This window comes from Oryzias latipes, chromosome 8 (genome assembly GCF_002234675.1).
Source record: "Oryzias latipes chromosome 8, ASM223467v1".
Taxonomy (NCBI): domain Eukaryota; kingdom Metazoa; phylum Chordata; class Actinopteri; order Beloniformes; family Adrianichthyidae; genus Oryzias; species Oryzias latipes.
In genome coordinates, this window is record NC_019866.2 from 7309443 (window position 1) to 7334354 (window position 24912).

General features: G+C 38.6%; 1 protein-coding gene across 1 annotated transcript; it reads left to right on the forward strand.

Annotated features, from left to right (window-relative positions):
* Positions 1 to 24: 24 nt before the first annotated feature.
* tmem184a (transmembrane protein 184A) lies at positions 25 to 24714 on the forward strand. The gene is made up of 9 exons (XM_004071584.4): positions 25 to 560; positions 651 to 875; positions 6402 to 6567; positions 7350 to 7440; positions 14505 to 14580; positions 19115 to 19206; positions 20109 to 20278; positions 20348 to 20545; positions 23365 to 24714. The coding sequence occupies exons 2-9, from the start codon at positions 651 to 653 to the stop codon at positions 23595 to 23597; spliced, it is 1251 nt and encodes a 416-aa protein (XP_004071632.1). The 5' UTR covers positions 25 to 560; the 3' UTR covers positions 23598 to 24714.
* Positions 24715 to 24912: the final 198 nt, after the last annotated feature.

Genomic DNA, 24912 nt, shown 5'->3' on the forward strand with positions numbered 1-24912 from the left:
GATAAAACATGTTGGGTTCAGGTATTTTGTGAACACATTGTAGAAACAGTTGCTGGAGTCAAGTAAAACCATTACTGTCAATGCTCTCTGTTCACCAAGAAGAAGCGACGTCATTGGCGGATGTGAGACCACGTGACTAACACTACCTGTTGATCTCCGGCCAACTTCGCTCGTTTGTTAGGAGCAGACTGAAAGCGTAGGTGTCCATACAGGAAGTGAAGTTTCCACAAGTTCTGTCGAGCCAATTTAACGGCTGAGTGTTTTGTTTGTTTTTTATCGGGGAAATATTTGTGTTTTTTTTGTTGTTGTTTTTTCCTTAACGAGCTCGTGGACTTCGACCTCGCAGCGGCACCTGTCTCACTCAAACAACAAGGAAGGAAGTCTGTCATGCTGAGAGCGTCGCCGGTTCAATATTCAACAAATGCGGCCGGTGGGGAGATTTGAAACGCGCTAAGTTTTATTCTCCATGTTGATCCAATAACGCTGGCTTGTGACAATCCTTTGGCTCTTTGGAGACATCTAAGCAGGATAAAGCTGCTTCCCCCTGATGCCAGGACAAGGTGAGCTGCTTGTTGACAGTAAAGCTAGAGGACAATAATACAATTTGAACTGTTCTCAAGCAGATCCTGCTTTTCTGTGTCTGGTTTCAGATGAATACCTCCCTGGAGATCATGGATCTTTCTAACGAAAACGTCTCGATGGTCCACCTGGACGCGCCGATCCTCCCCGAGAAGTCCGACATGTCCAACCTGACGATCATCCAGACCAGCAACGGCTCCATCATCGAGAGCGACGGCATGTTCCTGAACACCGCGGCTGCTCAGGCCCTGTCAGGGATCTTCGTGTGGTCCGCCCTGCTCATAACATGTCACCAGGTGAGCGCAGAGGACTGAAAACGAAATCTGTCCTTCTGCTAACAGCAGACATGCTGCTTTTAGGTACATGATGTTGTCAAAGAGGAGCTGCAACCAAAGGCCCTACCTTTTTACCTGGGGCCAAAATATTCTTTCAGATTGACATCATCTATAAGTGTGAGGTTTTAAGGTTTGGGCTCATCTTACTTGTTTTTTTCCTGCTCTATCTATGCTTGCACAGATTCTAAAAGAACAAGTCTTCTGATTACAGTAGAAAGCAAAAGCATCAAGCCCGTCCTGTGTGTGGGAAGCGGATGGCCAAAGGGGAACAACAAATGGCTCAACACAGAGCACCTTTCCCTGCAAACATTTGATCATTGTTGTAAATGAGTGTTTCATCTTTGAGTGCAGGAGTTTGCTTACTGTGGTGAGATGATAGCTTATCATTACAGTTTTATTTTTAAATGGCGAGATAACAAAGGAGTGCTGCGTTTTATCAGCAGCAAAATCAATGGAGTCTCAGATAACATTCATAGACCCACTCTGATTATTTTTTTGTAAAAGCTTCTAATAAAAGCTTTTAATTATGATTATGCCTTTTTTAGCTAAAGTAAAAAAAAAAAAGAAAAAAAAAAAGGTGTCGCTGGACAATTTCTGCAGAGTGGCGGTAGTTCATTCGAAATTTGCCCATAACTGAGAGCTCTCTGTTTTCAAGCTGTCCTGCTACCTTAGAGCCATTGACTGTAAACAAGGTCTGGACTGAGTGACCCCTCCCCCCCTTGCAGTCTTAATGGAAAGTACCTACTTGACTCAGACCTTCCTGTATCAATCACTGCCTACAGATGATTTTTGGTTCCAACATGGCGACGTCCATACTGTGAAAAAATGGCAACTGAAATGACTTCATTTCGTTAGAACCGAAAGCTAGCCATTTTCAAGGGTGACGTCAAGAATCGCTTAGTTGTTCTCCTGTACCGTTAATGCTTACAGCACCTGACACCCCCATCCTAACAATACTGGTGCAACCAAAATTGCGAGCATTATTGGAGATATCCAGCCGTCCCGTTTCTAGCCAGATCCCAGCTCGGATAAGGAAAACAAAGACATGCATGGTTTTAGTCGTCTACAAATGGTTGCATTATTTTATTTACATAACACATTTGTCCTTTTTCAAACTGCTTTTTTACATCTGCTCCTGATTCACAATGATTTGAAAAAATAAAGCATCCGGAAGAGCAAATTTGAGCTCTTTTCTTTTTTCTTTTTTTTTTAAATATATGCTCTCCATCATCAGAAAAATGTCACAAGAACATGATAAAAACACCAAAAACACAATTTGCATCGGAGTGGATCTTGTTTAATATTCTCTTAATTCTCATGCTTTATATGGGCGTTGCATTTATTTAAGACTGTTGCCGGCTGAATCCTAAATGCTCCTTTCGTCCTGTAAAATATTCATGCTCACATCCATTTATATGCTGTAATTATTGAAGGAGTAATCTGCACACAGGAGGCGTTAAAACAAATGCACAGCATTCAGTGAAAACAACAACAACAGAAAAAAACTTGTTTGGGGATTTGTAACTCAATATCCACCAAATTGGTTTCCACCTTTTTAATATTGCACGTGTTTGGCCAAACTCTTGTCAGCAAGACGTTTTAATTGAAGGAATAAATAGTAAACGTTCCGTTGGGAAAATGGAGCGAGTTAGCAGGCGGCATATTTTGTCACACAAGGGGAATAAAAGGGTCTGGGCTGCAGGAGTTGTAATGCTGGTTGGGTTTCATTTGACTCGACTCCACGGAATTGCTATAGACTCTTAAATGCACTTTTTGAATACTAAACAGACAATGACCTTAGATCTTTTTGTTGTAATGGATTCCAGCTCTCATCGGGGTGCGCGCATTTTTCATGGTGCTCCTATAGCAACTTGGGAGGTTTTTTTTGTTGGAGTCGCTCTCGTCTAACTTATTTTTGCAAACTGCATGCAGCTTTAGCTCCTATATTCTAGATTATTTCCTGCAATGTTTTTTTTTTTTTAATCCAAGAAATATCTTTGATTTGCTCTGTCAGTTTACTTGCTGAGGTCATGTTTTATCTTTCATTTTATTGTCGGAACGTCAAAACGCCTCCACTCACATGTTTGGGTGCGCCACACTGTTATCTAGACAGTGATTCGGGTGAAATGTGGAACCACCAGCGGACGTTTTAATCAAGCTGTGTATATTGGATAAAGAACTGCAACGTACAGTTTAGCCATAAATGAACACGTTTCTTTAACTGGGACCTTGTCTCGGTGGACATTCACACTCCTCAAAGATCAGAAAATAATCATTTTTCAAGCTGGTTTCTCCAAAAATACACGAAAAGTAGATAATTGAGCTTCTAATTGTTCAAGGGGCAAACAGCTATAGGCTTAAAGTAACTCAAGTTGACCCAATTACTTACTTTGCTCTTTAGGCACACTTAGTTGACTGACAAGTGGTCAGCATTTTGATGGAGCCAAGGCTTTTACGGATCTGAAATGAGGCATTTTCCTTGTGGGTAAAGTTTAAATACATTTCCTCTACCGGTAGTTGCTCTGATTTTCAAAATGGTTTGTAATTCTAGGATTAATTTTTTATTACCATGTCGATCTTAGTAAATATTCTGTTATGTGACCGTTTTTTATGTGTCTAGTTAGGAAAACTCGTGACATATAGAGGGTAAGTTCAGTTAAAATCGGATTGCATTTACAATATAGAAAATTAACTATAATGCATGTTTTTTTAAAGGAGAAAACATGCTGTTTTTGGGTTTGAAAGTGTTCTAAAAAGAGTTGCTTGTGTAGTTACTCCCGTAAAGCTAAAGGTCAGTGTAAAGACGGATGACACGTTTGTCTGCCATATGCTTTGTGCATTCCCCAAACTGTTATCAGATGCACCATGTCTCATTTTAGGAGGCCATATGGGGCCACATGGGAGCATGTTTGAGGTTAAGGTTCATTTTATATGTATATATATCAGGATTCAGTTAAATAAGAGAAAATAATGTGTTACTGCTGCTTTTTTGGTTTCTGTTAGTCAGAGCTGTGCAATCTGAGGTGTGGTTTGTGGGTTTGAAATGGGAATAATCTGGAAGGGTCATTAAACTGGGAGTTGCGTAATCTCTCTTTTTTAGAACAATTCTGTTAATGTTATGTAATCGCAGACAGAACAGTTGTGATGAGATAAAACCCTGGTATTCACACCATTCTTTAGTGTGTTTTTCACTAAGGGACAAATCCTACTCTCTTCTAATAAGATGATGAAGGATTTTATTTTTTTTAATCCGTATTTTTTTTTTAATTATTGCAAAGGTTTTATAAAAAAAAAGACTCTTAATTTTGTGTGTAAGAACAATTTTTCAGCTGCTAAAAAAAATACTAATTATGTTTCATATGGAGTTAATTCAGTCTCAATAATCAGAAATGCACACAACCGGTTTCACACATACACACACTCTGATTCACAACTGTAAATTTACACAAACCTGCAATGCTAATTTGGAAATGCACACGTTGTGTTTCACAAATGCACAACCTGTGTTTCACAAACACACACGTTGTGTTTCACACATGCACACTACCGGTAAATGTTTCACACATGCACAATAAGTGTTTCTCGCAATGTGCATGCTGTGTTTCACAAAAACACAATAAATTTTTCAGAAATGCACAATAGATGCTTCACAAACATCATTTTTAGATACACTTGTATATGAACTCACAGTTCGTACAAATTTTAGAATGTGCCTTCACAAACCCGCTCTCATTTGTGAATCTTCCCACATGTGTGGGAGGTTTTTCTACGGTGAATATTGAGACTCCCTTCACGCTGCAGGTCAACTAATGTCACCATTGGCTAATAAATCTGTCAATCAAACTCATCACCAAAGCAGGCGTGCTCGCTTTCAGCCAATCGAATGGCCCCATAGACTTTCTCCAGCTTCCACACTGATGTCAGAACTGAAGGTGCACGACACACAAGCATGGCGGAAAAGTTATAAGGTCACTGACGGGTCTTTATGTGAATTTGGTTTTGAGTTGTTCAAAACTTTTGATCGGTTGAGAATTACCCAGTTTACGTGTATTTAATTTAGTTTATAGGTAATTATTACTTAAATCTTACACAATCGAGTGTGATTTTTGCTTAAATGTATTCACAAATTTGTGGCTTTCCACGACTGTTCCATGTACGTCTAACAGACACATCTGCCACAAATGTATAACTTTTAGATCAATTATACAGCGTAATAATCACACATAGTTCATGTTCTACATTGTTTACAGTGTTCTTTGGGTAGTGGGGTTTATTTTATGAGACATCTGTGAAAATTTCACATAAAGACCACAACCTTTCTCACTTTTACCACGTATATTCACGTATAACCAATATTCATCCATGCAATATGCACAAAATGTAGGTAGTGGCTGTGTGACATGGTTTTAACCTGCACACAGCTTTTTTTTTTTTTTGCTATTCTTTTTAATCTTTGATCATAAATTCACTTTCAGTGCACCTCATGGTTAAAGCTGACTGGATATTTACAGTAGAGTTAATTCAACTCAATCTTTTGTAATGTAGTTCAGTGTTTGTATTTTTTATGTGAATATTTTTTTTAAATTGCTCAATTGTTCAGGTTGACAGTGCAGTGAGGAAGCATCAATGTTAGGAAGTTAAAAATGTATTAAACTTCTATTAAAATGTCTGTTAATTATTAAAAAATATTGAAGTTTCAGCCTTACCCATGATTCATTTTTTTACTATTTTATGACATGGTGAGATCCTTTTTCCGTTAGTAGAGTGTACATATGACAGCAGGCTCTACATGTGACCTATCGTACGTCACTTCTTATCACATCCGCCTGTTCTAGGTGGAAACAAAGGTCGCATGTTATACGTTTTATGAACGCACTGTTTGTGTAGCCCGACGACAAAGTATCAGAGCTACCATAAAAGAGAAAACTAGACAAATAAATGACAATAAATTCGTAAAATCTTTGCAAAAAAAAAACAGAACGAGAACAAGGCTGTAAAATCCTGAGAAAACAGTCCAAATTTTACAAGGATAAATTAGTAAATTTTATGCTTCAAAAGTCACAATTTTACAATGAAAGGGTCATGTTTTTTTATTATGTTATAATAAACCCTCAAAACTAAATTGAACGTAACTTGTTAGTGTATGCCGCAGATGTTACAGAGAAATAGGATGAACATCACACTGTTCAATAATCTCGTTGAATATCCTTTCTCTTTCTTTTAAATAAATGTACAGCTTTATTTTCATGAAATGACAACTATATTTTGAAAAATTCTGACTTTTAAAATCATAAATCATATTCATTTTGTTGATTTCATTTTTTTTTTTTCATAACATTCTGAGTTTTTTCTCAAAATTTTACAACATTTCTCCCATGTATTAATTGATTGTTCTATGATGGTGGCCCTAATACTTTATTGTACAGCCCTCCTTCCACAGATTGTTTTCTGTGCTCTTGATGATTTATGTTCTGTGCTTTGCTCCAGATCTATACCCACCTTCGATCCTACACGGTTCCTAATGAGCAGCGCTACATCATTCGCATCCTCTTCATTGTGCCCGTCTATGCCTTTGACTCGTGGCTCAGCCTTCTGTTCATCAGCAACGACCAGTACTACGTCTACTTTGACTCAATCCGGGACTGCTACGAAGGTTTGTGTTGCACACCGTTAGCGCTGTGCTTGTACACGGCTGTCCTCATGTTTCATGCAGTTGCCAGGAGAACAACAACAACAAAGCAACCAAACTAGTTTTTTCTCAACAACCTTTGTTCTTATGTAGGTGACTACACCCTCTCACATTTGTCTGTGGTGTGAAATTCCTCTTTCTACTGTATTATCTGCTTTCCCGTGATGACCTATTCTGTATTCTCAGCTTGTATTTTAAATAGTTTATCATAAAAGTAATTCACAGATCTATAAAGCAAAGAAGTAACTATATTTCTAAGTGGTTAAGGACAACATTCTTAAGGTAAAATATAAAATGATAGAATTTCGATTAGTTGGATGCAACATTGGAAATGGGAAAAGGTGTGGATCCTTAATCACTGCCTGATAAAATAACTTTTTGGGTGATTGATCAGAAAGGCGGTGAAACTGGAGCACCCCCAGCTTCTCTGGCTAAAGCACTCCTTCTCTTGACTGGACACCATCTGCATTAGCTTCATTTAATCCCTCCTTAAATAGCAACAAAGGATTAGGAAGGGATTTCCACGACACTGAATCCCTGGAAGCTTCTTAATGTGAGAATTGAAACATTTCATTGTTCCACAATGTGGGACTAATTATTTTGAGTCGTGACAAAAGTCCTCATATGGAAACGATTTAACCTTCTCACTGAAGTTGTGTTTGAAGGTGACATGAAGTTGATGTAAGTTGTGCAGGGTGGCGTGTTTGATGTCAGCCGGAGAGAAATGACGTCTCTTTGTGTTACAGCGTTTGTCATTTACAATTTCCTGAGCCTGTCCTTCGAGTACCTCGGAGGGGAAAGCGGAATCATGTTGGAGATCCGAGGGAAACCCATACAGTGAGTGCACCAAGTCTACTGTTACACACGCACACAATGCTTTTTATGCTCATTCACAGGTTAGAGGTTCACTTGATTGACTTGGTTCAAACGGCCAAAAGTGCATGTTTCCTTATTTCTGAACCTGTGATAAGCCTTTGTGGGCTGCGTTTGTGGCTGCAGAAGCTTTTTGTGGCTGCAAATTCAAATCAAATTTTGTTTATAGGAGCGCTCTTCACTACAGATTTGGCAGCTCAAAGTGCTGCACATAAAAGTATCAAACAAACAGAACTTTATAAAAGATGCAAGCATTCTAAAACAAGCATTTTGAAATATAGACTTAATTTATGTTTCAGTCCGATAAAAATCATATTTTGGGTGTTTTTAACATCTTGTGGCATTTGTCTGATGGGGCACGTGTATTCAAAAAATTAAGCTCAAAATAGCATTACTGAGTATTTCTTTGCTCAAATCATTGTGCATCAGGAGCAGACCAAATAATTCTGTTAGAAATAGAGATACATTTTTTACGTAGAAAAAAGGCTGCTAAATTCTGATGCATCCACTTGCAGACTGATAGATTCATGTACGTCTTTGTTTTCTTTGTCTGAGCTGGTTTCTGGCCCAAAATTGTACTGCTGGTAAGTTCCAATCGTGCTTGCTATTTGTGTTGCAACTGTAATGTTATCTTAGAGGTGAGAGGAGCTGTAAGCTAGTGGGAGAGTGGTGATGGGAAGTTGGGGCGGGCCAACAGTCCGGCCTACAACTCAATTTGAATTTCTAATGAAATTCTGCCCACTTAAAAGACCACTGGGAATGCGTTTTAATGTAGATCAAAAGATGATTGGGGTGGGACTTGAACATGTAATGTTGGGTTTTTGGGACTTTTTGCCCCTTAAATCCCATTGTTTTAACTAAAATAAAACAATCATCTGAAAAGTTTTTTGTTTTCTATTAGTATGTTTTAACACATTGACTTCATTGGACTCAATCTTCCACACTTTAATGTTTTGTCTTTTGGTGGAGTTCAAATTTTCCCATTAGGCTAAAGTTTTGCTTCATTTAGAAAAGTTTAAAAAAACTATGGATAAAACATGTCAGTGTTTGTGCTTAGAAATCTCTGAATAATACTTAGTTGTGGATTGTCGTTTTTTTTTCTTTTTGCTTAACTCTCTGAAATGCACTGGTTTGTGAATTTGCATGTAAATGCAAAGACAAGTGTTGTGACAGAATAGTTCCTCTCTTTCTCTCCTCACACAAGTTTGGTTCTTCCTGGTTTGATACATTTTCTGAACGTGTTCGCCCTCATTTGTTGGTGATGTGCTTGGGTATTCATTAAGGGTGGGCGATACTAGGAATTTGGGCATTGAACAACCAAGGAATTACAGGGCTGGTATCACTGTATCACTGATACCAATACTTTTTTCTTGAAATGTTGGATTTATATAATAATGTTGGAAATCTTTAGCTCATTAAGTGTACAATGAAACACAGGACAGAGACTTTCTGCAAACCAAAAATTACATCAATCTATACTGAACATACATCAAATAAAGAACATGTATATTATTAATAACATACTACAATTATAATATTAAGGAAACAGTAACTAGTGCAAAATTAAAAAAGAAAAATAAAGCTACTGCAATGTATAAAAAAACAGCACTACCAACATATATATTTAAAGTAAAGGCAGTAATAAATTAACAAAGTCCTTAGTTAAAACAAGAAAAGCTCCTCACTACGTATTCAAGAAAAACTGCGACGAAAGGATCGAAAATGTCGATCTCATCAAAACTTCACCTTGGTATCGATACTATTGATACTCATATCCATCCGCCCACCCCGAGTGTTCATATCCTTATCAATGGTTAAGGACAGCAAATAGTTGTATAAGTAATTAAATACTATTTAAAAAAAGGCAAGTTTGTCTTTATAACAAGTCCTATGGATGACAGAAAAGCACAAAGGGGATTTTAGAGAAATGCTGCAGGAAAGCAGCAAGACAGACTAATTTTGTGTAAATGAGAAGAACTCGATTAGAGCTGTGAGGTTACAGGAGCAGAGGTGAAGAAGGAGGAGAACTCAGTAGTCCAGATCAACAGAGGGAGCAGCTGAATAGCTCAGGACTGGAACCTGGGAAACCAGTGTTCGATCAACAGGGGGCGCGATGAGCTTCATCCAGTGTGGGTCCTTGGGCAAGACCCTTTGTGCTAAAGCCTAACCATGTGGCCACAAGGGGGGCTAAGTCTGTGCTGGTCCCCAGTCTGTATAAAGTTCAGGGTTGTGTCAAGAAGGGCATCCGGCAGGAAAACTCTCTGCCAAACCACCTGTGTGAATCAGTGGAAGCTGATTTGCTGTGGCGACGCCTGAAGGGATATCCTGAAAGGTGAACAACAATCCAGATCAACAGAGAGTGTGGGAACGAGGTGAAGAGGCGTGTGCAAGCAGGTTGGAATGGGTGGAGGAAGGTTTTCACGTGTGATGTGAAGGCAAAAAGTGTGTCAACAAGAATAAAAGACTGTGGGGAGAGCAGTCTGTTTAGAGATGAGAGGCAGAGCTGGGGGTGGACTGAGAAGAAAACAGCTCATGTAGATTTTTGGGAGATAAATCCAGGGAGGCAAATTGAGATGATTTGGGAACATGTAGAAGAGAGACAGAAATGGTGTTGGTAAATTGATGATATCGGAGCCATCAACATCACCTACAGGAGGCCTTGAGGAAGATTTGCTGTTTGGACTCTTAAAGGGAGCAGCTGACAGACAAAGATGAATGAGAATGAATTATTTGAACAAATAGTGGGGTTAGCAGAGAAGATGATTAGGACTTCTCTCTCCTCCCTGCAGCACTAAAGCACTGTCTGTGCTGGTCCAAATACATCATTGATGATGCTTCCCACCCCCACCATGGTCTGTCCTCCCTGCTAGCCTCTGGAAAGAGGTTTCAAAGCCTTCAGTGTGAAACCCCTCTGGTCTATTAAACAGTTTCCTCCCACTGACCATCAGACTGCTGATCTCTGAACAGCCATTGTAGTTCCCAACTTACTTTTTTACTTTATTGCTTCTGCTTCAGACTGCTGCTGTTGTAAAGGTTTTTTATTGGTTGAATGCTGTAAAGCATTCAACCCTTTGTTTTCCTGTTTCTCTTTATTTATTCTTATAGTATCTTCCGCCGTTTTTTGGCGTTTAACTACTTCTACAATTTTTAACCTATTTTAACCATTCTACTATTAAAATGTTCATCTCTTTCATCTTATTTCTGCTATGACTTTTGGTTTTTCAAATCCTTTTACTTTTTAAGATATTCCAGGTTTTCCGGGAATTTTTGCTCCATTGAAATACATGGAGAATTTTTCGTTCAGAAGTTCACAGTTAAACTCCTTCTACAATTTTTCACCTATTTTAACCGTTCCACTATGAAAATGTTCAGCTCTTTCATATTATTCTAGCTATGACATTTTGGTCCTTCAAATCTTTGAACTTTTCCAGATATTCCCGGATATTCCCAGATTTTCCAATCTTTTTGCTCCATTGGCCACACCTTTGCTTCTTTAAACAATTGTAACTTTAACATTCTTTTGGCTAGAGACACAGTTCAAATATTGAAATGTTCACAAGGTTTTGGACTTCAACATAAGGTTCAAAATTATTATGGGATGGCAACACCACCTACAGTTTGGCGGCCATTTTGTGCCAAAATGTGAGGCAATTTTAAACTTCTTCAAACTTTCACCTATTTTTACCATTCTACTATTACAATGTTCAACCCTTTCATCTTATTCCTTTCAGCTATGACTTTTGGTCCTTCAAATCCTTGAACTTTTCCAGATATTCCTGGATATTCCCAGATTTTCCAATCTTTTTGCTCCATTGGCCACACCTTTGCTTCTTTAAACAATTGTAACTTTAACATTCTTTTGGCTAGAGACACCGTTCAAATATTGAAATGTTCACAAGGTTTTGGACTTCAACATAAGGTTCAAAATTATTATGGGATGGCAACACCACCTACAGTTTGGCGGCCATTTTGTGCCAAAATGTGAGGCAATTTTAAACTTCTTCAAACTTTCACCTATTTTTACCATTCTACTATTACAATGTTCAACCCTTTCATCTTATTCCTTTCAGCTATGACTTTTGGTCCTTCAAATCCTTGAACTTTTCCAGATATTCCCGGATATTCCCAGATTTTCCAATCTTTTTGCTCCATTGGCCACACCTTTGCTTCTTTAAACAATTGTAACTTTAACATTCTTTTGGCTAGAGACACAGTTCAAATATTGAAATGTTCACAAGGTTTTGGACTTCAACATAAGGTTCAAAATTATTATGGGATGGCAACACCACCTACAGTTTGGCGGCCATTTTGTGCCAAAATGTGAGGCAATTTTAAACTTCTTCAAACTTTCACCTATTTTTACCATTCTACTATTACAATGTTCAACCCTTTCATCTTATTCCTTTCAGCTATGACTTTTGGTCCTTCAAATCCTTGAACTTTTCCAGATATTCCTGGATATTCCCAGATTTTCCAATCTTTTTGCTCCATTGGCCACACCTTTGCTTCTTTAAACAATTGTAACTTTAACATTCTTTTGGCTAGAGACACCGTTCAAATATTGAAATGTTCACAAGGTTTTGGACTTCAACATAAGGTTCAAAATTATTATGGGATGGCAACACCACCTACAGTTTGGCTATCATTTTGTGCCAAAATGTGAGGCAATTTTAAACTTCTTCAAACTTTCACCTATTTTTACCATTCTACTATTACAATGTTCAACCCTTTCATCTTATTCCATTCAGCTATGACTTTTGGTCCTTCAAATCCTTGAACTTTTCCAGATATTCCCGGATATTCCCAGATTTTCCAATGTTTTTGCTCCATTGGCCACACCTTTGCTTCTTTAAACAATTGTAACTTTAACATTCTTTTGGCTAGAGACACCGTTCAAATATTGAAATGTTCACAAGGTTTTGGACTTCAACATAAGGTTCAAAATTATTATGGGATGGCAACACCACCTACAGTTTGGCGGCCATTTTGTGCCAAAATGTGAGGCAATTTTAAACTTCTTCAAACTTTCACCTATTTTTACCATTCTACTATTACAATGTTCAACCCTTTCAGCTTATTCCTTTCAGCTATGACTTTTGGTCCTTCAAATCCTTGAACTTTTCCAGATATTCCCGGATATTCCCAGATTTTCCAATGTTTTTGCTCCATTGGCCACACCTTTGCTTCTTTAAACAATTGTAACTTTAACATTCTTTTGGCTAGAGACACCGTTCAAATATTGAAATGTTCACAAGGTTTTGGACTTCAACATAAGGCTCAAAATTATTATGGGATGGCAACACCACCTACAGTTTGGCGGCCATTTTGTGCCAAAATGTGAGGCAATTTTAAACTTCTTCAAACTTTCACGTATTTTAATCCTTCTACTATTACAATGTTCAACCTTTTCAGCTTATTCCTTTCAGCTACGACTTTTAGTCTTTCAAATTTTTGAACTTTTCAAGATATTCCAAGATTTTCCAGGATTTTCCAAGATTTCCAAGATTTGCTTCATTTAAATACATGGAGAATCCTTGAAAACATTTGTTGCTTTCAAGCATTATAACTAACATGCTTTCAGCTAGAGGCACCGTTCAAACATTGAAATGCTCACAAGGCTTTGGACTTCAACATACGTTTTGAAATTATTATGGGATGGCAACACAACCTACTGTATGGTGGGCATTTTTTGACAAAATCTGAAGCAAATGTTGCAATAAACTTCATCCATGGCTGGAACTGAACATATTGAAATTCACTGGATCTGGACATATAAGGAATGTGGGCGTGGTTAGCAAACAAAGCTCGTTGCTAACGACGTCCAAAGGTTTACTTTTTCCGATTTGTCTGAAACCGACGTTGATTTGTTACTCATCTCCAAGTGACCCAAACATAAAATGGTTGCTATGGAGATAAAATCAATAGAAAAGCCGCCATTTTGAAAAGAGTGGATTTTCTATCAACTTAGAACATGTAGCTTTGACCAATATAATACTCTCAAACAACGTGTTTTTTGGAGTCAGTTGATGATGCTGATTCCAATGCTAGTACTTTTAGCCATTTTAGCAACATCTTCAAATTTTCAACAATTCAGCCATTTTTTCAACAATTTCACCTTTCATGCTTAAGTCCTACAAATTTTGACCTATTTCAGCCATTCTACTATTACAATGTTCAACTTTTTCAGCTTATTCCTGCTAGGACTTTTGCACCTTTAACTTTTCATGGATCTTCCAGTACAGTTCAGCCATTTCTTCAGCTAATTCAGCTTTCATTCAGCAGTACAGCATTCAACCCTGCATTTTCTTCTGGAAATGCAGCTCCTTCTAGTTATTTGTTGCATTCATTTTATCCACAAGTTTAACAACTGATTTATTAGTTCTCTTTTTATAGATTTTCTACCACACTCTTGAATCTGCAAAGCAAATACAAAGACATTCTGTTTTGTGACCACCCGGAGGACATTAACTCACGTCCAAGATCTTAACTCTAGCACTCCGATCGTCTTTTGATCTATTGTAAAAGGGTCTACGCCATTTTTAGCTAAAATAATTATTTAAAAAAAACTGTCATTGTCCAGGACATAGTTTATACAGAGCAACAGTAGCTCATTAGAAATTCACCTCTGAGTTGTGGGCGGGACTTCTGGCATAAATTAGGCCTGCCCCTCTTCCCGACATCCACCTGTTTGAGCGCTCCCTCACTAGCTTAAAGCCCCTCTCACCCCCAACCAAACATTAGCAATAAAAACACGGGCAATATTGGAGCTATCCAGCCGCACAGGTTTGAGCAAGATGCCAGCTCAGACGAGGAAAAATAAGATGTACGGTTCATGGATCTACAAGTGGATGCCTCAGAATGGAGCAGAGCAGGAAGCTTTTTATTTACAGAAGAAATAAATCCATTTCAAACTTTAAGATCACAAATAGCTGCTGGCCTAACGTTACTGTTGGACAACTCTGTGATTTTGAACTATAATATCAAGGAAAAGATATCTTTTTTGAGTCCATATCTTTGTGTCATCGCAGGTCCAGCTGTCTGTACGGGACGTGTTGTCTCGTTGGTATGAGCTACTCCATTGGCTTCTTAAGATTCTGCAAACAGGTGAGCTTTGGTTATCCCTATTATTTCTCTGCTGCAAGGTTAAAGCCTTCCAAGAAAAAAAAAACTTTCTATTATTTAAAAAAGAAAAAAAAAAATACAAATTACTTTTCAAATCTCCAGACAGCTTTAAAATGACAGTTATTATAATTGGCTCTGCCCTTTTCAACTGATAACATCCGCTGCTTATAAACCAAAAACAAAAAGCAGCAGCTGAGTTTGAAAGCAGCTTAATAAACAGAAAGATGATGTGAAGTGTCAGCACAGTTCCCTCCTGGTGTCTGGGGATTCTGCTCCATATTCCACTGTAACACTGATGGATATTGGAACTGATTTTAATGTCTTCCAAACAAAATAAAAGTGGAAAAGATTTTCTTTTTTCCTCTCCCAAGGAGTGGATACTAAACACTTTGCTCTGACATCCCCTCTGTGTGAAGTAGGGCTGTCAACTATTAGTCAGCGACATCAACTATTAAAAATCGTCGACGCTAATTTGGTATTGTCGACACGTCTTTTTATTTATTTATCTGTTTTTTGGTCCTTACGGGCTTATGAACGCACATCCAGCCGGTTGTGTTCACATCAGACTAACGCCAGACACGCAGGTAGCAACAGGGAGAGGATTCTTCTTCTTTTGTGTATTTACTGTTTATTAGCGCTCGTCCGCCTCCTACAACAAGAAGAGGCTCGGTGCGCAAAGTTGAGTGGTGCAAATCCCGCAAAATTTGCTCCAGACCTTTTGTTTTCACAGCTTTGTTCCTATAAATATCCGTCTTGGAGTCGGATTAATCTGAATGTACACAAACCAATGTGTACAACGGCTGGTACGTCCGTGTTTAGAAGCAGAAGCCACCCACACGTCACTACTTCATCTGAGTCCCCGACTGGTCACAGTGCTGCGTTGCTGCGATTCAGCGTGGAAAAAGTTCAACCGGTTGAACTGTCGGCGAACAATAAACTTACGCCCAATTTGTTTCTAGAGCTCCCAATCAGACTTAAAATCTTGCATAGCGACATGCAATCACAGGCGTTCTGGACGCGGAAGCCTGAAATTCTGGTCTGCGCTATTGACTGTAGACTGGGGAGGAGCCAGTGCACTTCAGAGATGGCTGCAACACTTCAGCAGGGGATCCTTAACGTGTTTCTAAAAGGAACGAGAACTCTGTCGATGGTTGAAGAGGATGGGTTTAAAGAGATTGGGGTGCTGCACCTTGGCTACTACCTAGGTCACTTTTGCAAACTAATGGGGGGAAAATTATTGTAGAATATTGTACTGTTCTGTAATGGCAATACAGTAAAACCCATGTTCATTAAATATGTTTTGCTTACTATTTCTATGGGAAGTTTAGACAATGATTTAGTGCAGGGAACAGGAACTCTGTAGCTTGCGAGCCAGATAGGCCTTTTTTTGTGCTAGCATATAGCCATCTAGCAAAATTTCATAAAAAAAATCTCTTTTATGAGAAATTCAAATTCATGAACTATATATGTAAAATTGTACATTTCTTTGACCGGACCATACGCTGAGCATCAGCGATACCATACATGATGCAAACCTCCACAGCACCACCACCTTTTGTTTAAAAAAAAATCCCCATCGCTTTACATAAACAATGATTGTTGACTAATTGAAAAAAATAATCGTTGACTAATCAATTATTTCGACTACTGAAATAATCGTTAGTGACAGCCCTACTGGGAGGGGTTTCAGAAGAAACCCTCAGGTGGGACATAAAAAAGAGGAAAGAACTTCTGTCATGGAACAATTAAAGGTTTTTATTGACAGTTTTTTTTTTGCAATAAACTTAGAATTTCTTCCAGTGTTTTGCTTCTATTTTGAGAAGTTTGGGGTTTTTGTTAAGTTGCAGACTTGTCTTGTCTCTCTGAAATCTTTTATTTCTTACATTAAATAAACTAACTTCAGGGATCAAAAGATTTCTTTTTTTTTTGAGTGAAGACCATAAAGAAAGAAAAAAAAAAACAAGTTCTGTCACTTTTAGGTTATATTTAATTTGAACTTTGCTGCTCAGGTTCTTTCATAATTGTGATTGCAAAGTATGGAATAGGATGGTGTACTTTTTCCTTTTTTTTCCCTTTTTGGAGGATTAAAAGCATTAGCATTCTTCGCTCATTATGGGATAGAATTAGCGCGACATTAGAAGAAAGCTTAAAAAATCAATCACTGATACAGCAAAGCAGCTTGGCATTAAAGTGCTTTTTGGAGATGCCTCTAACAGATAAACAGCGTTTGCATCTAAAATATTGCAGTGATTTATTTTCTTCTTTTATTTATTTTTTGACGTGACAGAACAGCATTTTTGTAAAATTAAAAAATGAATCATAAAATGGTTCTGCAACATTCCTGGCTTTACGCAGTTGTATTTTCTGACAGCGCTCTCTTGTTTAAAATTATAAAAGCTCCAAAAAAGTGACTTCATGCTAACTTGCGGTCAATTGCAGCTCTCAACAACAACCATACAAATCATTTGAGGACCTGGTGCTCAAAGCTGACAGTAAAAGAGGCTCGTATTTACCAAAGGATGTTTTTATAAATCAGTTTTTTGTAACAAATGAAAAAAAATGCACGACATTTCACAACCTTCTGTAAAGCATTTCATATATTTGCATTGGGAATTGGACAAAATAAATAGGATTGATGCTTTAGTGCAAAATCCTAAATATTCAGGACCAATTTTTATATCAGTTAAAGAAAAATTGACATATTTAAAATCATTATTTCAGATTGATTTGCAAATTTATTTATTTTTTAAAGTTTTACACAAAATCAGTAATGATGGCAAGTCTTACTAAGCAACTAGAGAAGAAAACTTAATTTGACTTCTAATCCACTGTCATTACAAACATGCACTGTGGTCTAAATATCCAGCATGTCAGCAAGTGTGCTCATTTGAGAAGATATTTATATATGCTGGCACTAGAGCAGCTCTGGGGGAACACTGTCAGTACTCCATGCTTCAAAGTACATGAGTTATACTGTATTATAAATGCTTATAAATAGTTTGCCGAGCATATCAGCAACTCCAGTTGTTTCCGAAAAAGTATCCTCCTGGCTAATCAAGCTGAACACTTCTGGTCTGTTCATGTTTGGCAGCGTCTGTCAAATCGGTTAGTTCAGGCTTCAGTGCTCAGCATACAGGACACCTGTCCTGCAGTTTGGATAGAGTTTAGCCCATCGTTCTCTGTCATGCATCAACATCACATCAGTTTTCCAACTGGGACGACTTCTGTTTAGAAAGATCTTGGTTGAGGAGGTGTCATCCTTAATCAAAGTATTTTTATTTGTTTTAGTTTTGTCTCAGGGTGATGACTTTTCCTGTGTTTTATCAGTGTGTTCATTTTGCCCTCATTTCAGCTTTAATTGTTTGGTCTTTAATGGAAAAATGACTTAAACTTAAAGTAACAAACTAGTGCATCCTGTTATGAAAGTATATTCATGAGCAGAAAGGGTAAAAAATCTTTGTAAGGGGTTTCCGTTGACTGTATATGAGAATTGGGCTAAATGGCTCCTCCCCTCCGCTGGCTCCAAGAAGCCAAAATCCCATTAACTTCTATAGAGAAATAAAGACCTATTACACAGTCATTATATTTGTCAGAGTGACAATTTTTGCTTTGATAATCCTATTTTTTACAAAAATAAATTCTGTAGTAGTTATTCAAGTGGCCAATAAGATGCCTCAATGAAAGTATGTGGTGCCTTCTGGCTCCACGTTGAACATTCAGAATGTTTGGTAGATTTTGTGTAGACCCCTTTTAAGTGGTGTGGGCTTCGAACAAGCTCACCTCTGATTGGTGAGCGTGGTTGCCATAGAAACGTTGACTCGGAGCGACTTGGACCAATTGCAGCTTATTGACAAACGTCCGGCTCCGACATGGTGCTGCTTAAAAAAAATGGCGACCGAATCGACTTCATGTCGTCTGAGCCGGAAGATAGCCGTTTCTCATGAGTGATGTCACACTCACTCGCTCCAATTCTTATATACAGTTAATAAGCGTTTAACTTTCTTGTTTTATAATGCGTTAACTTTTTAAGATGGATGTCAGGCTGTAACAAAATGAGGAAAGATGTTACACAGAATGTGCTTTGATATGCTGACATGACAATATTTTGAAGAAAAAAAAACATTGATATTAATAATCAGGAAGGATTAATGTCTAATTTTATCCTCTTAGCCAAAGGATTTCTTGATTTTGTAAATTGTCATATTAAGCTCAGCTTTCATGGAATTTATTTTTATCAAGACGAAGCAAAATGACAAATCAGTGCACTGAATATCAACAGAAACAATTTATTTCTATAATATTTCATGGATTTGAATGAATAAAGACAGATAAAAATGTATACCGATGCCAAAAAACAGCCGTGGGTGAAAATGAAGGAATTAAAAAAGAGGGACACCTTGTTGTCAGCAAACATTTCCAAATCCTCCCGTCTCCTTCCACTGTTCCCGTCTTTCAGCGTGACATCTTGCCTTGTTGTCTCTCGATGTTTCATTCTCTGCTGTCATGTGTCCTCCAGGCAACTCTCCAGTTCTGCGTTGTCAAACCCATCATGGCAGTCATCACCATCATCCTGCAGGCCTTTGGCAAATATCACGACGGAGATTTTAAGTGAGCAGCACCTCTCTTCTTTTTCACGTCTCCCACTCACGCACGTTAGCGCCAGGAGGACTTCTCCGCCATTTATGTGCACTCGGCAACAATGTGCAAGTGAAGATAGTCATATCGCCGCTTCACAGGAGGCACGATAAAAAGAATGAAAAGTTGTTGTTGTCAGATTAGAGGGTCTGAAATGAAGTTTTGCAGATGGCACACCCTGAACAACTACTGCAGCCATCTTTGTTCTATCTTCTAAAAATGGTTTTAAAATGGAGCCTCTTAATCAAACTCATTTGTTTGGGGGGAAAAGGGGCGAGAGGCGCAGCTTCGTTTCACATTTTCCCTCGACTCCAAGATTCAAGGGTCGGGGATAAATTGCAGACTGACAATTTTGATGCAAGTGTGGTTGGCAACTCCTGCTGAACCACAAAGGGACCCGGCTGCATAACGAAAAGAGTAATGCGCTCACTAAAATGATAATTAGCGTGTAATCAAAGTTCTGGAAAGCTAAGGCTTGTGACTCCGCTTGACTTATTTTTGGGGTACGTCTCCTCACCGTCTCTGTCTGAAGAGTCAGCTGTGACAACACAAGCTTCAAAGCTACTTAGATCAAGCAGATTTCTTAAAATAAAAGTTTTCAAGCCGCTTTTTATCATCAGCCTTTTATTAAAAGCTGAAAGATAATCTTGGCTCGATTCTTGCACTTGCTTCTGCATGTACTTCAACAGCTAAATGATAAATCAGGGAAGAACTGCATTATTTGAAGCTCCACCGATTGTTTACTTAGAGGCTTTCAGCCATCCGTGCACTCTGTCTGCACCGGAGTAATTAATGTCGTCACAGTTGAATCCTTGGAGAGCCTCTCACGAATGCAAAAATGTTGAAATGATTTTTTAAGCATTTTTCTTTCACAGTGTAAATGGAGGGTACCTGTACATCACTATCATCTACAACTTCTCGGTCAGTCTGGCCCTCTACGCTCTCTTCCTCTTCTTTTTCGCCACAAGCGACCTACTGAGACCGTATGAACCGGTGCTTAAATTCCTCACCATCAAATCAGTCATTTTCTTATCCTTCTGGCAAGGTGAGTCGTCGTTCCCCCTCATTTTTCCTTTTTTTCAAACACAATAGAAAGTAAAAATGTTTTCATTAGGAATGGTCCTTGCCATCCTGGAGCGCTGCAGCGTCATTCCCAATGCGCTGTTCATCGACGGGCATGAGGTGGGCGCCGGCACTGTGGCCGCGGGCTGGCAGAACTTCATCATCTGCATAGAAATGTTCTTTGCAGCCATCGCCCTCAAATATGCCTTCACCTGCACCGTCTACCAGGAGAAGAAGAACGATGTGCCAGGTGAGCACAGACTTTTGAGGTTGAAGTGCCAAGAAATTCAAATTAAAATCTCACTCCGATCATTTTTCAATCCAAAGCTTTCCCTGTGGTCTTTTAATTATGATTATGACGTTTTTTTAGCCAAAATTCAAAAACCTGCCGGAGCTGGGAGCTTGTGGCTTGCCGTAGGAGCTTCTATGTCACACCTACAAGCTTTTTCCAACATTTTTGTGCCTGCTCCTGACTCACAATTTGAATAAATAAATACTAAAAAAAATGCAATTTTAAGCTTAATTGCCTTTATACATGTCCTCCATCATCAGAAAAATCCCACAAGAGCATGTTTAAAACACCAAAAACACAATTTTAATAGGAGGAGGTCTTTAACTTTTTTTATTATCTCAATAGAATAAAATGCAATATTTTAAATACAAAATTGTTAGAAATTTTCCATATGAAACCTTTAAATAAACTACTTTTTTTTAATCTGCATTAAATGAGCAGAGATGAAAAATCTCTTTTCTGCTGCTCTTGGGTCTTGGAACCCAAAAGGTGGTGGATGACAGCGTGATAGTTACAGCCTCACATGGGTGGAGCTACTGCTCTGTTGCAGCGAAGAGAAGCTGAGATGAAAGCTGTTGGTCAACCGATCTGTTTACACACAAACCCTCGCCTGTGGTTAGTTAAGTTACAAGCAGCTCCTGAAAGAATGAGGCTGTGAGTACAATGGCGAGATTCCTCTAGAGCGCTCCAGTGCTCACCTGTTGGGATAGGGTACCCAAGAGCTCCGCCATTTTTGAAAGGAGCCATTTGAGGTGGTTTGGCCATCTGGTCAGGATGCCTTCCAGAAGCCCTCCAGCAGAAATGTCCTGAACATGTCCCACTAAACCGAGGCCTCAGGGCAGACGATGGACCTGCTGGAGTCTGTTTTTCAACTTGACCTACAAAGATGTTTTTGCAAAACAGCTAATGCTTAATATATTATAATCCAAAGCTAAAACCTTAGAAATGTTTTTGTTTTTTAACGTAATTAGCATGAAGTGAAAAAAAAACCCTGCAAAAATCTCAGAATCGAAATATTTAAATAGTTTTAAAATATCAAATTATTTTATTGTTACTTATTGCTTTTCTTTGATCTCTGAATAAGCTGGCATTGCAATAAAACTGAGATCTTCCCAGATAAAGAGGGATTTTAGCAGGAAGTTTGGAGATATTTTTCAAAAAAGAAAACCAGAATGGAGTGGGCTGGATGGGCCCTCAGCTAAAAGTACCGGACAAGAACCAGCTGGTGGAGGGTCAGACAGATTGAGACTTAAAACTCCAACATTTGGTTTACCTCAGAAAGAAAGAGTGTGAAATTATTGGATAGAAGCAGAGATCACAAAGGAGAATAGGGCATTTAAAAAAAAAAAGCAGATCTCAAATGATTTGGCAAATGTTATAAAGACGCTGTGTAAGAAAAGCTTTTTTTTTATCTATAGTGAGAGGAAAGTTTCTTTTCTAACCAAAATCCCTTCCTCCTCTTGAGGGAAGCAGCTCGCCTCCTGCTAAACTAATGTTTCAAATAAACCAGTTGTGCAGGTTTCTTAGAGGCATCATAAGACTTTAAGTGTAATAGAAGCCTTTAACCTCATTTCCTTAGTTTGCTAGGAATTTTTCAGAAATCCCATAAAGGGTTATAACTTGCCTTTTTGTTCTTTTGTTCTGCTACTTTAGCTGACATAAGAAATGCCCACATTTCTACAGTTTCTGTTGAAATGACTTCATAAGAGCTACAATGTGCAAAACATAGCCAAAGCTGAAGGACATGCATGATATGAAAGGCCCAGGCAGCAGGTGCTTTTAACGTTTGGAGGAGAAGGAAAGAAAAGGATTCAAGGTCATGGTGTCCTAAAAAAAAAAGCACCAAGGATGTGTCCCAGCTTTGGCAACCTTGCTGCTTGCAAAGAAAATGTAGATGGGATAGGAGGTGAAATAAACTTTTAGCTTATGTAATACAGAGTAATCAAATGAAAATGCTGGAAATTTAAATTTCCTTTTTTTATATGAGTGAAAAGGGAAAATTTGTATTTAGTTTTAAGTCCAACTTTGATGAGAGTTGTTTTTTTTTTTTCATTTTTAACAGGCTTTTGTGTCATCTGATGATGTAGTAAAAGATTTAAGATCGAAATAGCATTGCTGAGTATTTCTTCAGTCAAACTGTTGCGAATCAAGAAAAATGTGTTTAGAAAAAGAGCTCATTTGTGACTTAAAACTACGCTGGGCGAGCAACAAGTTCTCTGCTCCGCTCCATTCTGACTCATCAGGAGAGCACATGAACAGAGGGATATCAGAAATGCTGGCGGTCCTTCCCACAACTTATTGTGGGAACAAACTATGTGCTAGTAAAATAACTTTTTATTTTTATTTTATTATTTTGGCTAAAAATTGTCTAATTATAATTATAAGACCACTGGGAATGCTTTTAAAATGGGTCAAAAGATGATTGACTTGTTAAAATCCCCTGAGCTGACCTGCTTTTAGCTTATTAAAAAAACTCACCAATGAATTCAGCTATTATACTTTGACAAAACTTTGCAAAAGTTATTTTGTCTGTCATCATGTCATGAAACTGGCAAGCTCCCAGAGCAAAAAAAAGCAAATGGCTCTTTTTTCACTCAGATGATTCTGCACTGAAATGAGCTTTGAAACCGGGCATTTATCACCTTCATGCTCCTTTTTCTTTATTTGCATTCTGATGCTCAACCGGATGTCTTTTGTTCTGGGATTAAAGCTGAAACATCCGTGCAGCGCATCTGTGTGCAGCCATCAAAGTGCCTCTTTCCCTCTCGTTCCTGCAGAGGGCGGCCCCCCGATGCAAAGCATCTCCAGCGGCCTGAAGGAGACCATCAACCCCGGAGACATGGTTCAGGATGCCATCCACAACTTCTCACCAGCCTATCAGCAGTACACCCAGCAATCCACGCAGGACGTCACCCAGCAGCACGGCGTGAACGGGAAAGTCCCCACAGACCTGAAGGGCTCCTGCAAGTCCGACAAAATCATGCTGATTACATCTGATGATGAGCTCTAGGCGATTTTCCAACAACATCCAAGTGTCTGTGCCCTTCCCGCTCTTATCTTTGACCCCCCCATCCCCAATCTGAGGAAACGGCTGTGGCACATATCTCACAGAGCTGGATTGAACCCAGGTGTTTAATTTTCATCATCCGAGTATTTAAGGTGGACTGCCCGGTTCTGTCCTGCTTCAAAGGTAATTTAAGAACCAAGAGAAGGATGGAGTTTTAACAGATTCAGAAACGATGACTGGATCGTCAGAGATCTGATCCGTGCCCGTCTTGCAGTGATAATCAGGAAAATGACATGTCCCCTTCACTTCATCAAACCGGTCTGGAGCTTTGGCGTTTCCTTTAAATCAAGCTGTCGGATGCACAGCTGCATCCTTCTTTCCGGTCCTGCCACCGTCTCGATGGCGCTGCCTCTCAGTGGCCGTCCGGCGTGTTCCCACTGAATCACGTCGGCTTCAAAGAGCCTCTGATTAATATGCAACACCAAGATAGATGCAGGGAAGCCAGCGACGACTGGAACGTTTCTCGCCATTCCTTTTGTCTGGTATTAACTGAGCTCTTCTCTGCACGGATTCCTGACAGACAGATATTAGATTTGGAGCAGGTAATTCAAACTGCAAGAGATACTCCACTATCATTTGTTTCTGCCGCTGCAAGGACAAATTGGATAAACCTTTCTCATCCAGAGCGGAAGCTTGAATATGAATTTTCCCAGCATGTTGAACAGCCTGACCCGATGCAGTTGAAATGGCTGTTGGAAAGATGCTAGTGATTAGAATTTGACAGCTTTTGCACTGTTTTGACTGCAGCTGCTGATGCTGTCAACCACATGTCAACACTGATCAAGGGAGTGCAAAATTTGATTAGTGCCAGTCGTGCCGTTTTACTCCTGTAAATAATATTTTGGCTTATCGAGTGTTTCAATCTTGTTGTATTTATTTCTTTAGCTCCAGAGGCACTAAATTTGAAGTGTGTATTGATAAGTCAATCAACCCTTTTAAAGAGGAAGTTCATGTCTGTGGTTAAATTTTTCTACCCTCTTTTGCCAATTTTAGCTGTGTTTTGACAGAATGCGTATTGGTTGGTTTCTATGCAAAATAAAACTCAGATTTGTGTCTGCAAGTGTGAGAAAACGGAGCATTTTTGGGAGGAACATAAAGGAGCTTTATTTGAGCGTAGAAAAAAAAAAGACACAACCGTCGACAGTAATAATTTACCGTACTTTTAAATGAGAGCAAAAACAATTTGTACATGAAGATATTTCATTGAGAAAACATGGAAGTAAATGAATGCAAAAAAAATAATTTAGTTTTTTTTTTC

Coding starts and splice junctions, on each gene's coding strand:
- tmem184a (XM_004071584.4), top strand. CDS start 651: ATGAATACCTCCCTGGAGATCATGGATCTTTCTAACGAAAACGTCTCG. Junction 14,581..19,114: donor TCTTAAGATTCTGCAAACAG/GTGAGCTTTGGT, acceptor TGTGTCCTCCAG/GCAACTCTCCAGTTCTGCGT. Junction 20,279..20,347: donor TTTCTTATCCTTCTGGCAAG/GTGAGTCGTCGT, acceptor TGTTTTCATTAG/GAATGGTCCTTGCCATCCTG.